Source organism: Prenolepis imparis, unplaced genomic scaffold, assembly GCF_030444845.1.
Source record: "Prenolepis imparis isolate NDT839.2.m4 unplaced genomic scaffold, iyPreImpa1.0 SCAF_13, whole genome shotgun sequence".
In the NCBI taxonomy this organism is placed as follows: domain Eukaryota; kingdom Metazoa; phylum Arthropoda; class Insecta; order Hymenoptera; family Formicidae; genus Prenolepis; species Prenolepis imparis.
In genome coordinates this window covers 4,611,742-4,626,596 of record NW_028141171.1, presented here as the reverse complement: position 1 = coordinate 4,626,596, position 14,855 = coordinate 4,611,742, and the positions used below count along the sequence as shown (strand labels likewise).

The 14,855-nt window shown below is 36.2% G+C and overlaps 1 protein-coding gene across 5 annotated transcripts in view; it reads left to right on the top strand.

The window, feature by feature from the left end:
- Pgant2 (polypeptide N-acetylgalactosaminyltransferase 2) overlaps positions 1-14,855 on the top strand; it is a 260,868-nt gene that overhangs the window by 13,964 nt on the left and 232,049 nt on the right. Inside the window, exon 1 of one of the 5 annotated variants that reach the window (XM_083053227.1) lies at positions 14,296-14,370. The exons of the other annotated variants lie outside the window; for them this stretch is intronic. Coding sequence (XP_082909353.1) covers positions 14,311-14,370 — 60 coding nt within the window. The 5' untranslated portion in view covers positions 14,296-14,310. Of the gene's footprint in view, positions 1-14,295; positions 14,371-14,855 lie in introns of those variants that run through there. 5 annotated transcript variants of the gene reach the window in all.

The window sequence follows — 14,855 nt, the reverse complement described above, 5'->3', positions numbered from 1 at the left end:
AAAAAGAAAACAAGAAATGATACTATTTCATTCTATTTCCTATTTCTCTTTCCGCTCCACAAAGGGGATTTAGATCGCCAGCGGACGCGCGCGATTAGCATCTTATTACTGTTGAACGAGTCTCTCTCTCTCTCTGCTTTTCCGATCGGCTTGTCATCCTCCGGGTCGAATCCCTCGTCACCACCTGTCGTCCACATCTCTCTCTTGTACCTCTCCGCTCTCGCAGGCAATTTTCTACCTCCCGCATCGCGTTAACGTACCATCGCCCGAGGTTAATCCCAGACGTTTCTCGCGTGTGGTTCTCTGCTCGCGCAAATATTTAGTTAATGTCTATAACCGGATATGCGGGGGATTCTCGGCCTTTGCGCAGGATACGGTCGGTCGGTCGGTCGACGGTAACAAGACGGTCCTCAATGCAGATCTGCATATGTGTTCGCACAGGTCGGTCGACCTGTGCATGCGCGCGCCTCTCGTTCGGTTTGACCCGATTCGCCTTCTTGCGAACATCAAGCTGGTAGGTTTCGGCAGAGAGTTTCATCCACTTGCCACTGTATATATATATAAAGCGCCGTTTGTATAAAGGTACGTTTGTCCGTCCACATGATCCTTTTTCCACTGCGTCCTGTCGCAGAGACGCACGGGCTGGACTATAAGTAACCGGAAGTTGCGCAAATCGCTACTTTACTGCGAGATCGCGGACATCAGAAAGTCGAAAGGCTTTCTACATACATAAGTAGTAGAAGGAAATTGTAAGGACAAACCGATATAAGGGAATTTATCAAATATTTGCGTTATGAAAAATATTTTATATGTTGTATAAGTGTAATATAATCTTGTAAAATACTTAATGTTTAATTGTACTTATATATAAAGTCGAATTTTTTATCAGTATTATTTTTTCGATTTTATTTTATTTATATATTTATATTTTTCTGTTCGCATTTTTCTTTCATCTCGGTTAGTCGCCTTTAAAATAAATAACAAAAGAATTGTTTTGACTATTTTAACAAGAGATAGTAAAATTGAGATTTCCTCACAGTCGTTATTGCTTTTAAACATTGAATTGCTGTTTCCATTGTAAAAATATATCACCTGTTAGGAATAGAAATATTTTTACGAGAAAAAAAAATTTGACCGAAATTATTTTTGAAAAACATCTATTACAGTAGTTGCACACATTGGTATTTCACGTGAGATATTAAACTATTTTAATGTTATACATATAAAACATTAAAATATAGATGCAGTTTGTTTTATTATGCTATAGTACATCTAAATTTTCGATTTTTTTTTTTTTTTTTTAATCAAAATAAATATAACAATAACCAGATTTTGAAAAAGGATATCTTATATGTAGTATTCAGCTTTGCCGTGATGAATTCTCGCGAATATGCATTCGTGTCGAAATTACACGTGCGTGATCCTGTTCGTCAGGAATCGGCATCGTTGCGGAACTGACAATGAGTTTGCGGCTGGAACGTATGTATATTGCATACGACACGAGGGTTAGGCGGCGGATTGTCCGGAGGTTCATTAAAGCGGCCGATTTCGATACCCAAAGCACCTACGCGCACAGACTCGGTCCATAAATCCGGCTTTGTCAGCAACTAGAAATCGTTAATTTCCGGAATGTCACTCCGTTCTTGATGCGTTTCGGCGTCATCATCCTTTCCTATCGTGTTAGCTTATAAAATAGGCTATATCGCGATAAATGGCCCAAGTTTTCATGTATTAAGTGACATTCTCACTAAATTATCTTTAATAGTCTACGTTACAGTAGTAAAGACACATAACGCAGTATTAATTAATTAATTAATCAATTATTTTGATAGAACAAAATATTTGAAATATATATATATTTTTTTTTTTTTTTTTACCTTTTATAGATATATCATGCATTCTATAAATATCATTTCTACATTTTTTGAAAATGTCTTTGTTAAGTATATTAAAATATACAATATAGAGGAAAATTATGTGTATTGACGTAATGCATATTTAAAAAAATCGTTTGATCAAAAAAGCTTAAAGATTATATTTTGACGACTATGAAAATGGAAAACATTAACAACAATTAAAGTCAGCAACAATGTAATCGATCTACTCTTGAATACATCTGTAAATGATACCGTGCAAATGAAAGATTCTAGAAATAAGGGAATGAAAACCCCGATGTCTTTATATTTTGTTCGCGTTGCGCTTCGATCTTCTTTTTTTCTTCTAACAAATAAAGATGCCATGGGGGACAAGTAAAAGGAAAAAAAGCGTTGCAAAGTTTATTTGCTTTTTTCATTGAGCAATTAAGGAGTGCCGGCAAACTTTATGACGGAAATGTTCTTCTCGGTAAACAGTTTTATATAGTATTTTTTTCACCGCGCATTTATTTTACGCTTAAATAATTCCTTAATAAACTTGATTAAATAGTTAGTTCTGCATCCTTCTAGACAATATTTTTTTTATTTTTTGAGACGTACGTTAACTTAGAAATCTCGATCAATGACTCGAGCCATTAGATTAGACTCAAATGAATGACATTTTCTCTCTGTGCCAAATACTATTTTTATACATTTTGTTGCAATAGAAATAGCCACTAATGCACAGAGAAAATCGTATCGAGAAGCTATTTAACTTCTACTTAAATTGCATTTTCGGAAAACTTGTTTAAGCGTTGAAAATATTTTGCTCTCAAATAAAAATAATATAAAAAAAAAATTACAAACGTGAACAGTATAGATATGAATAGTTCGAAACGATAATTTATTATTTGTATGGCATTTCTTGCAAATTATTATATTTCTAATTAAAACAAAATTATTGTTTAAAAATGTGAAACAAAATTTGAAAAAAATTGTTTTTCATAGCTCATTCCGCTTGTTTTCTTTTCTTCCCTTTTTTAAAATATCTTGGTATCTTCGGTAGATTTCCCTCAGATAAGTCCGTATCAGCGCGAGAAAACGTGAGATTACAGCTGATTTTCAGGCGGAAGAAATTTTCGCCGAGAATGAACGTGCCGAGAGGGCTTTATTAGATCGCTTAGACAAAGGGGTTGAAGTCGTTTTGGTATTCTTCGTGGAGCTAAGAGAAATCTGGACTAATTAAAGCAAAACGTGCGCGCCGACGACGTATGGTTTAATTGTACTTTTCTTCTTTCTGCTCCAGCTGCCGTATATATATTTGCTTGCCGGCGCCGTAATCGGCCTTTCGTATTAATAGCGCAGATTTATTATAGGGAATACATATGCAGGCGTTGGCACTTGGTTAATTCTGCATTTTGACACTTTCGCGCTGACAATTATTATGATATCTCGCAAAACATCATTTGCTTTTTTGCACTTGACGAATAATCGCTATATGTTTTACTTGAAACCTAGCTTTACGATTCGATAAAAAAAAGATTTTAATACCGCATAATTAATAAAAGATTATGCATATATAAGGCGAATCGATTTAAGTAATTATGAATTTTTAAATGATCAGTAAATTAATATTTTCAAACGCTAATTGTATACATTTCCAAGTTGACAGAATAATTGTATCGTCTTCTCCTCTATAACTTGAGTTGCTTTGAAAAAAGAATAATCGGATGAATTCTGAGAATATATAAGAAGGTCTATTTATGATTGCACGAGTGCAGATCTGTCTCTGAGCCAAGTTTAGCTTTCGAAAAAAAAGAAAAATGCAGCTGCAATGTCGAGTGTAGCGCCTTGCATTAATTTTTTCCCTTTCCAAATATTTTCATGGCTCTCGAAAAGTTTTGAACCTTCGTTAAATAACTCGTCTGCTCTACAAATCGTTTCTTTGCTGCAATGCCCTTCAGAATTCTGCGTTGCCGCGCACAAGTTCTTTCGCTGAGGCAAATACATTTTTTCCCCGATTCTTCCTCTGCACGGTATACTCCCCTTGGCATAACTAAGCTATTTTACTCGGTGCAAACGCCTTTCCTTCCGGCGGTTCTCCATTTATAATACAGCACGTGTTCTTAAAGGAGATTTTCATCTCGCGCTTACGCAATATGCTACAGTTATAAATCGGCATGTTGCAAAAAAAATCATATATATGTAATTAATGAGAAAATATTATTTCTCTTAACCGATATTTATCGCGAAACGCGAATTAAAAAATTATTTCCATTTTTTCGGGTTCCGATTTGCCGAACGTTTATTTTATATAATCTTATGCAAATATTCCAGTATATCGCGTCGTCCAATTAAATGAAATTTATTACCTCGGAAATATATGTTGTTCGTAAAGGTGCTTTTGAACGGAGATACCGATAGTACTGGGATATATTACTGTTCAAGCATGAACCTAAAGCCGATTTGTTGTGATTGCTACCTAAATGAAATTTTCAAGGAATTGCAGCCGATATATATATATATATATATATATATATATATATATATACGGAAAGAGGAGAAAATACTGTTTCTAAACTTTTATCAGGCTCCTGCCATACATCTTTTCATCAAAGTACCCTCTTCGATATTATTACGATGATCGGCTTAATATCGGTCGCACCGTTTCTGACGTAAGACTCGTAATTAAATGAAAAACGTAAGAAAAAACTTAACGGAGAACGGAGCGGCAATAAGCTCAGCAACGGAGCGAATTAAATTATGACCCGAGTTTTCAAAGTACAGTCATGTGTTAATATTATCTTAAAGAAGGTACTAGAGTTATATAAGAGTTTAATATTTCCCTCTACCACATCTCTCGTTCATCCGGCTTTAATAGCGCGAAACACGAAATATATATAGTTGGTTGCCTCTGGTATAGAATTTATTCTTTATTATCCTAATTAGTATGCGCGACTACGAAAAATGAATACACGTTCAACATTTATATGGAACAAATAATAGATAATGCGGAAAACTTAAGTGCTTTAAATTTTCCTTTGAATCGATAAAATTATTACAATTTCGATTACGATTAATTCTGATATATGTGTATACCTAATTTTTGCGTTTTATGATCACCAATGAATCTCGTACGTATTTTAGCGAAGTTTAGCGCATTCTATTCGCGTAATGCATGCACCTGGCTCTCACGAACGTGGGTTAAGTTTCAGGGCAGCTTCGACGATCCCTGATCATCCGACGGTGAACAATTACACGGGGTATTTGGTACGGCACATTGCACACGCCTACGCGCGACAATAGCTTCCTAATGCTCTTAATACCTGCCATAATTCCCGGCATGATGTCCGTGAGTGTACATTTCGTAGCGTAGCATTGTACGGCAACGTTTCAGCGTAATTGGTCCGGCCGCGCGGACGAGATTCACCTCCACAGTGTTTTCTCATCCTCCTCCCCTTCCTCCCTCTCCGGTGGGATTCACCGTCCGGCGATTATATTATAGTGTTAAAGCATTAGCGCACAACTCGTAAACACGCGGCGTAATGAGCCAGCTGCATTCGCGGACATGAACAGCATCGCCGTTTTCCTCCTTTTTCCTCATGCGGCTCATGCAAAGATGAATTAGCTAGTATGATTTATTTACGCCGAATGGTCGGTTGCATTTTTTATTTTTTATTGTTTTTTTTATTGTCTTATAAACGCGGATAAAAAATGGAAAGAGAAGATAAATAATAAATTAGTATGTACGATTTACGTTGGTAAATAGATATTAATATCAGAAATAGATATAGTATATATTTAATATTTTTACATATTATATAATACATAAAAATAAATATATATTTATTTATTTATACATATATTTTATATTTATATACATATATTTTTTATATATTAGTTTAACTTCTATGTAATTTATTTTTAGCTAATTTATTATTATTTTTTAACCAAATGGTAGTGGTTGATAAAAATTAATCAGAGCTTCAGAGATTACATGAATTAATTAGAGGAACCAAGTTTGCAATTGGGAGATTACAGAGGGATATTGTGATTGTTATCACACTCAGGCTCAATTTTATAGGATTACTCACGCAATATTTCACGGATTTGTTATTTTTTTTTTGCCAAAAATATTACACATATGCCAGGATTTTACGTGTGTATGCGCGTTTTGCAAGGAAGAAACTTCTCCCGTTTTAGTCCGCGCGTCGATTTTTCACCGCGAAAAATATTTTTTACTTTTGTCAGACGAATATCTGGTGTACATCTCTGTCACGAGATGTACCCGTAACGTGTGATAGTCGGATGTAAGGCAAGTTTTACACTGCGTCGTCCATTTGTACATTTTATTTATTAATACTTTCATCGCAGATGTAAAATCAGGAGCGACAGTCGTCATACAAAAGATGAAACTTATTAGAGAAAAATGTGTGAAATTTCAACTAGATATATTGCTCAAATAATTTTTTTTCACAGGATAGATTAATAAATTATATAATTGATCGAAATAAAAGTTATAAAATCAGGTTTGGTATATAAAAAAAAATTAAATAGAAAAACATCAATCGGAATTGTTATTGCTTATATATATTTATATAAGAATTGCAAGTTTTCCAAAATTTTTTTATGCAATTCGACAAGTGCATTTTGTCGAACCAGTGTATGTTTTTTCTTGTTATTTTTTAACCATACGAATGCGTAATGGCTTTTGCTTTTATCCCAGTTCCACCATTCGAAACTCTTACACAGTTAACGTGATATTCCTCTTCGAAAAAAATATTTCACCGAGTGACACGTTGCTTGGTCCGAAAGATATATGCGACCGCGGCCGAATTCTTCGTGCGAATGCTCACCGTGAGTTTTCCATCGTTGTGGTTTCAGGATGTAGGGAAAACTGATAATAGGAGAGATCGAGGAGGAGAGGATAGGTAAAAAGAGAGAAAGATAGCGCCAAATATAAAGCTCCAAGGTTTGAGAAAGGGAGATTCGGTCGCTTAATGCAGCTACGTGTGTGTATGTGTATATATGTATATGTCCGACTATATCTCTGGGAACTCGCCAAATTACCGCAGTGCGCAGTATTTATCCGTTTTAATTTTATTTCGTCTCCCAGCCTCTCCGCCGCGCACGTTAATCACGATTAAATAGCATTCCCGCCCCATCGGTAGCGGGGAAAAAAAAAAGAATTCAAAATTTTATGACCCGTTTCCGAGCAATTGCGGTTTACTGAGAGAGTCCTTATTAAATAAAAAAAAATCGAGGGGTTTCGAGTGTTTCCGGTCTAGAGAGATCTCGAGATACAGGGATGCCGCAGACGCGCCGCTTCCTGTGTGTTTGCGCGGTAGATTCTCGTTTATTATTTTTAATGCACAGCTTTTCACGGTGCTTGTGCACGGCGAAATGAAAAAGGACATCAGAAAGCCAGTGATGCCGAGGATGGTACTTTTGATATACGGCTCGCTTGTCTCGAAAGTGGCAAATCCACAAGAGGGGCGTAATATTTTTAGGATAAATAGAAGTGCAAAAATATTCTAAAGAGAGGATATACATATATATATATATATATACCCCGTTCGGGGAATCGTAAGAAAAAAATTAATATTCAAAAGAGAAGAAATCTAAATAAGTACGAAAAATTTTGGAAAATAATTCCTTGTCAAAAATTAAGAGAGAGGTCTTTTAAATAAACATACATATACTCCTATATCCCTCTCTAAGGATATACTCCTTTAAAAGGGAAGTGAAAATTAGGTTTTTATTTTTTTCTCAAATTTTTTGGACATGTTAAAAAAATGAAAGGTGCGAACATTTTCTATTAGACAAAAGGATATTTATTAATATTTTTTTAATCCTCTCGTGTCGTTATACGAATACGGGGATGAAACTTGTATTAGAACTTTTTAACAGGTTGGAATGTGATAGATTTCGAGTTACGAGAAGTTGAATTTTAGAACAAAAGAGCAAGCAAAACAAAATTATAGTAAATGTTGGAAAAAATGGGATAAAAATAAAATTTGAGAAAAAAAAAGAGAATAAGAGTATAATTCCTCAAGAAAGGAGTATATGTTTATATAAAAGACTCTTTAATTTTCGATAAAGAATAATGTCCTAAAATTTTTCGCACTTATTTAGAATCACTTTGTATATATGATACTCCGTTCAGGGAATCGTATTAAGAAAAAAAATTTGCAAAAATAAACTTACATTTTTTTTCTTTCGTTTCAGGTAAGCCACAAGAATCTATCAGAGAAATTCCCTCCGCAGATGCGATTCGAGAGCGAGAGATGTGCATATCCTATAAAAATCGCAGTTATGGTAATGTACAAGAAATATATTGTTGCATTTAAGATGATATTGCGCTCTCTCGGGTTTCGTCGAGAGAAAGAGAGAGAGAACGCATCTGAATTTTTGCCCCGGGATCCGTGTCATTATTGTCACCCGCAAAAGGAATTCTGGAAATTCCGCGACGAAACCGTCGCGCGCGCCGGGTTTGTGCACGCTCTGTAGTTCTCCGCGTAGTTTCCTTGCCCGGGGAAATTCCTTTCGGACAATAAACCGTAGATCATGACAAATAGCCGAGACGCGGTGGGCGGTGCCCGGGTAGCATCAAGCGGGTTAATTTTTAACTCCCCCCTCGTAACCAAGAGATTTATCGCGCCGGCCTTTGTTAAGCCGACGTTCTCTTCTATACATATATAGTATAGTAGTATACATATATAGTTGCTTTGTGTATATGCATCATTCTGTACGCAGCTAGGTGCACTTTTGGCGCATCGATGCAAAATGCGCGCGCGAATATTTGGAAAAGAAGAAAAAAAATAATTTTAACCCGGATAGACGCAACGATATCCTCGGAAATTGAATGATCGATGTTTTTGCTGTCGTGAAATAATATTTCTCCCCGCGTCGAGAGAGAGAAAGAGAGGCTCCATGATTGTCGCGATTCAATTTTTCTATCTCGGTCGTCCATTTTTTTCCCTCCCCGCGGCGGGGTTGCTCCTGAAATATTTCGACGGTATTCTGCGCAAAGTATATACGAAAGTTCGAATTGGCTATCGAACCGAATACTATTTCCGTTGGCGAGTTGATTAAAATTCAACGTGACCGGTCGCGTTTCTCGCAAGTGCATTCCCCGACTCTCTTTCATTTCTGCTGCAAATCCTAGGACGATCCTGCTGCGCTGTGCTTTTGTATGCGTTTATATCACGGAAATGGGTTACAGACAGACTCGAAAGATTCATATGCGCGGATTAAAAAAAAAACAAAGACCAGGATCCAAGCATATACATTACCATGTGCATTCTATTTAATTAAAGCAACGCGATGAAGTCCTGAAATGTATAATATATGCGAAACTTTTTCTTTCTCCTGTCTCTCGGATTCGCTTTGTTTGCTTTCCGTAATTTGAATATCAGCAGGTTACTCGGAACGGTATAACATTATGCAGACGTTATACATTGTACTTTCTTAAATGATACACGCGGTTTCTCGTTTTATATACGAGAAGAATTTTATACATCAGCATCGAATCTATAAATTACACATTGTGTTTTTAAAAAAAATTGCACTTGTAAGTTCAATAGGATTTTTTCAAATTGCTTTTTTCAATACATGATTCTGTCTTAAGTTAGATATCTCTTGTTAGATATTCGCAAGAATAATTATAGTCTCTATTTTTATACAGACTACAGGAATTATCGTTCACCTATTTTTCGCACATCATCGCTCGCGTGCGAGCGATTACCTCTTTAATTAGCGGCATAGATCGAGAAGTAATGTGCCTTTATATAGCCGCGAATACGCCGCACGCATCTGTATACCGGTCATTTATCAGCAACCCCTTTCCGCTCTTCTCCGCCGATTTTCGGTCGTTGACAGGCTGCGCTCAAAATAGTATGCACCCTTCGTGCTGGAACAATTGCGCGGAGGAAGGGAAGAAGGGAGGGGGGAGTTGTCGTTGCAAAAAGTACCGAACAATGGCCGCTTTACAAGCGTCATGCACGTCCTATAAATCATAGTTACGCGGCGGGGCGCCTTTTTATCCGAGGTCGCGCTGGGAGAAACATTAGGTTCCCTCGTAAATATGCAGAAAAATTGTGTCAAATCTGACGCTTTCTTTGTTCGAAGTAAGAAAAATTAAACGTCACGTCAAATTTTATATATCCGTGATAATTCACGATTTTTCATTTCTTCGCTCTGATCTCATCAACTTATTTCTATAAAGAAATCTAATCGTAAAAGCACATGTAGCAACATATACATATATATTTATTTTTTTTTATTGTGACAATTATTATCACTATTATACATATGTATAAAATAATTCTGATAATAATTAATTGTCACAATAAAAGAAATTATTGTATTATATATATAGGCATATATTATATAATAAAGTAATAAAATTAGAATATAATATAATAAAATTATTGATTCAAAACCATTATATATGTATATACAATGGTTTTCTTTCGAATCTTAGAATTTTATCGTTTTAATATAATCCCTGCTCTTTTACTTTTCATATTGAGAGCTATAATTATAACGAATCCTTTATTTTGCACTCGCACGATTCGCGACTTGTCGTGTATAAATAACCTGCAAGAGCTTCCTTTCTCTCTCTCTCACTGCCATGCACTCCCGGGAGTAATTTCCCCTAATTAGAACAAAATTACTAATTACGTTCCGCGCAACATGCAATTAATTTTCGGCGAGATGGAGGGGTGGGAGGGAAGAGATATATGTACAACTTCCCATTTCTTCTTCCCGAGTTAGCGGCGCCGGAAAAGGAGGCGGAATTTCGCTGCGAGCAAGATGTATGAGTTCTCCGAGTACAAACAGCCAATCTCTGTCGGATCTTGCTTTTTTTCTTCTTTACTCGCCATCTCGTTTTTTTTTTTTTTTTTTCGAACGATTTCTCCGGAAACTGGTGTGTCAGAGAGTCGGAGGTACGCCGGGATGCACATTTTCGAAGAGACAGTGAGGTTGCTCTTAATTATACGCGTCAGTGCGTTCGCTTAAGTAGGATCTTATTGCAGTCATAACAGACGTGATTCAGCCATCCGCCTTTTTCCCCTGTTGAGCTGCTATTGTGACGAATATCACTGTCACCCGTAATTTTTAATAGACTGAATAATTATCCGAGGAAAATAAATGTAACTTGTGGAATCATTTATACTTTTTTGAAGAAGTGAGAATTATTTAATTAATAATAGATATTTTATGCAAATTGATGAGAAATGAATTTAATAGATAATAGTTTTATGACTTAATGAAGCAAATAATAATTAATATTGTAACGTAGTTTTGTACTGGCTAGTTATGATAAATTGCGAATTAAAGCGATGCTGGAGGCAAAATCTCACAATCGGTATTTAAATTCCCGGAACGTATTTCTGGCTGAATTTTGTCTTTTTTACTAACTAAAACGCTGCGCTGCTGTTAAAACGATCCTTTTATAAATTCTACGTTGCACCGTCTTGTCCCGGCATTTTACACTCGCCTCCTCTCTTGCGCAAGTTCTTTTTCCTTATTCTTTATTCCATGCTGCTTGCCGCTACTCGCCGGTACTTTATTTACCGTAAAATTCGTCACGACGAAGCATAAGAGAGTCGCATAGTTTCACGTTTCACGACGATTCGCTTTCTTACCGCACAGTTTTTGCGAAGGGTGTCCGTCGAGATCACTCTCATCTCCAACGATGTACAAAAAGAAGCTATTATAGATATATATATATCTTTTTTTTTCTCAAATTTTTATACATATATAAAATTAAATATATAATATAAAACACAATTATATAATTATATATTTATATGTATAATAAAAATATTTATATATACATTTAATTATATAATAAAATTAGTATATTATACTTTTTACGATTATTTTGCTCAATTATTTATTAGTATGAGTAAACGGTCACAATGTAGAATTAAAACATTAGTGGTTTAAAGCATTCTGTGCAAACGAGCTTTTATGAAAAAGATGCAATAGCTCATCATGAGGCTGGGCTTTTAAAAGACTTGGGCAGATTTCGGGCTTACTGTTATTATCTTGCTTTGTACTTTATTCATGCATTGTCGAATATTCACAATTGCGCGTTGTTTTATTCATTCTTTCTACGAATTTTTCACGATATCGCATTGTGTACCTTTTAACAAAGAAACGTTTACGCGGTATAGCGAAGAAAATACAAAACAGTCAGAGAAAAGGTGATTCTCTTGGTGTGATTCTCTCTCTCTGGAGAAAATAAAAAATAAATTGATAATGTTTATGTCTGTAATTTGAGTAAGAAGAGGCTGTGCTGAAAATTTTCCGCGAAAAAGATTTTTTTCGGGGAAAGCCAACCTTAATTAGGCGCAACTGAATAAAACGCGTTAATTACACTTAAACTTTATTGGTCATAAATTATTCAGAAAGGACATGTCTCTTACAATTTCTAGTTTTGCGCATGAGCCTTTATAAATTATGGATCTCTTTCTTTCTCATAGCAATCTAACGAAAGAAGAACTCGTATCTTTGCGCGAAAGCGATTTTCTTCGCACTGTGTATATATATGAGAGAACGATTGCATGAAAACTTATTATTTATAACGGCGCGGGTGATCATGTTGTCCATGTACGATTTCTACTCTTCCTCTGACATATTTACGATACTTTCTTTAATTCAGGCGCGTAAGAAATTGATATAAAATTATACTCAATTTCAGGGCCTTAATATCTCTTGAATTACTTTATTAGTGATTGAAGCAAATGTCGCGAAACGAGTTTCTGAAGAATATTACGTCTTGATTCTACAAATCTTCAAAACTATAGTCGCATTCTCTTGGCATTGAATTATCTTAAGACAGGAATGTTTGGAATGGCGCTGAATAAAACACGAACGCACACATAAATAAACTCTCATCATAAATTTATTTTAATATATCGATTAGTTTCATCATTAGAGATATGAATTCTACAACCTACCTACCTTTTTTTAATTATAACGGTAAACTCTTGTTAAATTTTCGCTAAATCGTGAATGGAATTTCTTATAAAAAACAAACTCTATTTATCATAATGTGAGCCTAGCATTTAGCATCCAAAACGTAATTGTGTAGACGATTTCTCATGTTTGTTCTCCGTCATTCAAGATTGTGCTACAGAGATTAGAGACTATGGATTTGACAGCTATAAAATCTCCAAAACAAAAAAGAAGCAAATTTATTCCGGCGCCAACCCAGTTCGGCTTTCCGAATCCGTGTAGGTGTTGCGGTTTACTTTCTCTCTCCGTCTCTCTTATACACAGCTCTATGAATATTCCGTCCGCGTACTTTCGCGGTCGCGATTGCGCAACTGCAACACCGGCGCGGAGAGACGTGAAACGGGCTTAAGAGGCTCTCTCGAGCCGACTCGACTCGGGGCCATCACTTTCGTTCTCGGTTCCGGTTCAGGGTCGCGGACCTTCAGGGTCACGTTACGCGCCGCCGTATGTCACGCACATGTGTCGCGAAAAAGAGTGTCCGGTCAGCTGACGATGACGTTTGTGTGTGTGAAATTTCAATCGGGAGCAATCTTGAGAAATGGGAACGCGGTAGCCCCGTAGGCTTGTCCCGGATATAAACACCATAAACACCGCACTTTGATGCGAGAAAGTATAAAGAAAATTTGCCTGATTGTATTAGCTTCTTCGCGAAGAAATGGCGGGCGACCCAGGGTCTGATATTCACCGCGAAATTCCATTAACGCCGGTCGCGCGATTATAAGTAAGAGAAATGGAGAAATCGACTTTTCTCGCTTCTCACGATGTTATGAGATTCGCGATATATTTATAAAGGACACATATACATTTAGAGACTTATATATGGCAAGCCGCTGGGATTCATCGTAATGGGGAGATTTTAATCTTTTAATGCGAAATCTAATTTTCATCTTATCAGGGTGAAAGAGAGAAAATGCGCGTAACGTATAATTTAAGAGAAGGGAACCGAATTTATACAGCGGGTAATTTGATAAGTACAAAGTAAAATAAAAATTTGGGGGTATATATATCAAGATGATCTCTCTCTTTCTCTTTTTTAAAGTAGCATATGTGAGAAAATTATATTAAGAGATCGTAAAATTGGATCTTTTTATACACTTGCTTATCCAAGACGTGGAGCTTAAATCTATCTTTGATACACCCCTTTGATCTGCGATAGATACGAGTTCCTGCCCTTTGATAGTAAAACCTTTTTTGCGAGGTAAGAGAGCTAGAGCTATTTCTCGATCTAGCGCGATGCGATGCTCCCGATATAAAGTTTCCGCGCTATCTTTATTTAGAATTCTCCACGGTTGCTACATCTACGGTACGCTCTCGCATTTGTTCGAGATTCTTGATTTTCGAGAAATTGAAGACGGCTCGTCGTTCCACTTGCCTAGTGAACCCGTAAGATTGCGCGGAATAAAAAGGGCGTCCCGGTGTCTTTTGAATGGTGAAAAAGCATAAAAGAAACGAGACGCGAGAGAGCTTCAGTGATTTTTCCGATCAGGTAATTTGAATAAAAAATATACCACCGAGAGACAATTGCGTAAATAACTGCGCGTGATGAAGCATTTTACCGTTGCGTTTAATTACGCATAATCAATACATATTAGCACGCGCGCAAAGACTTTGGAGAATAAGTAGTTTTATTTTTATAATCATATACCAAATAAATGCGACGAACTCGCGTGAAAAGCGTGTATTTCGAGAGCATTATTTCCGAAACCGAATGTAAAGCGAAACAATTCGGACAAATTCTCCGCGCGATTCTATATTTTCCATTGTCTCGTTCGACGATATATTCCGCTGATGGATGTAATCACGATCTACTTGTAAAATATTATGTCACGCTGATATAATACTGTATTATAACTCGTGGATTCCCCGGTGATACACGAAGCGTGAAGAAAACATTATCGATAATTTCTTATACCGTTGAATTAAATTGTCGCGATTGTGAAAATATGAACAGAATGAGTATAAATAAGTATA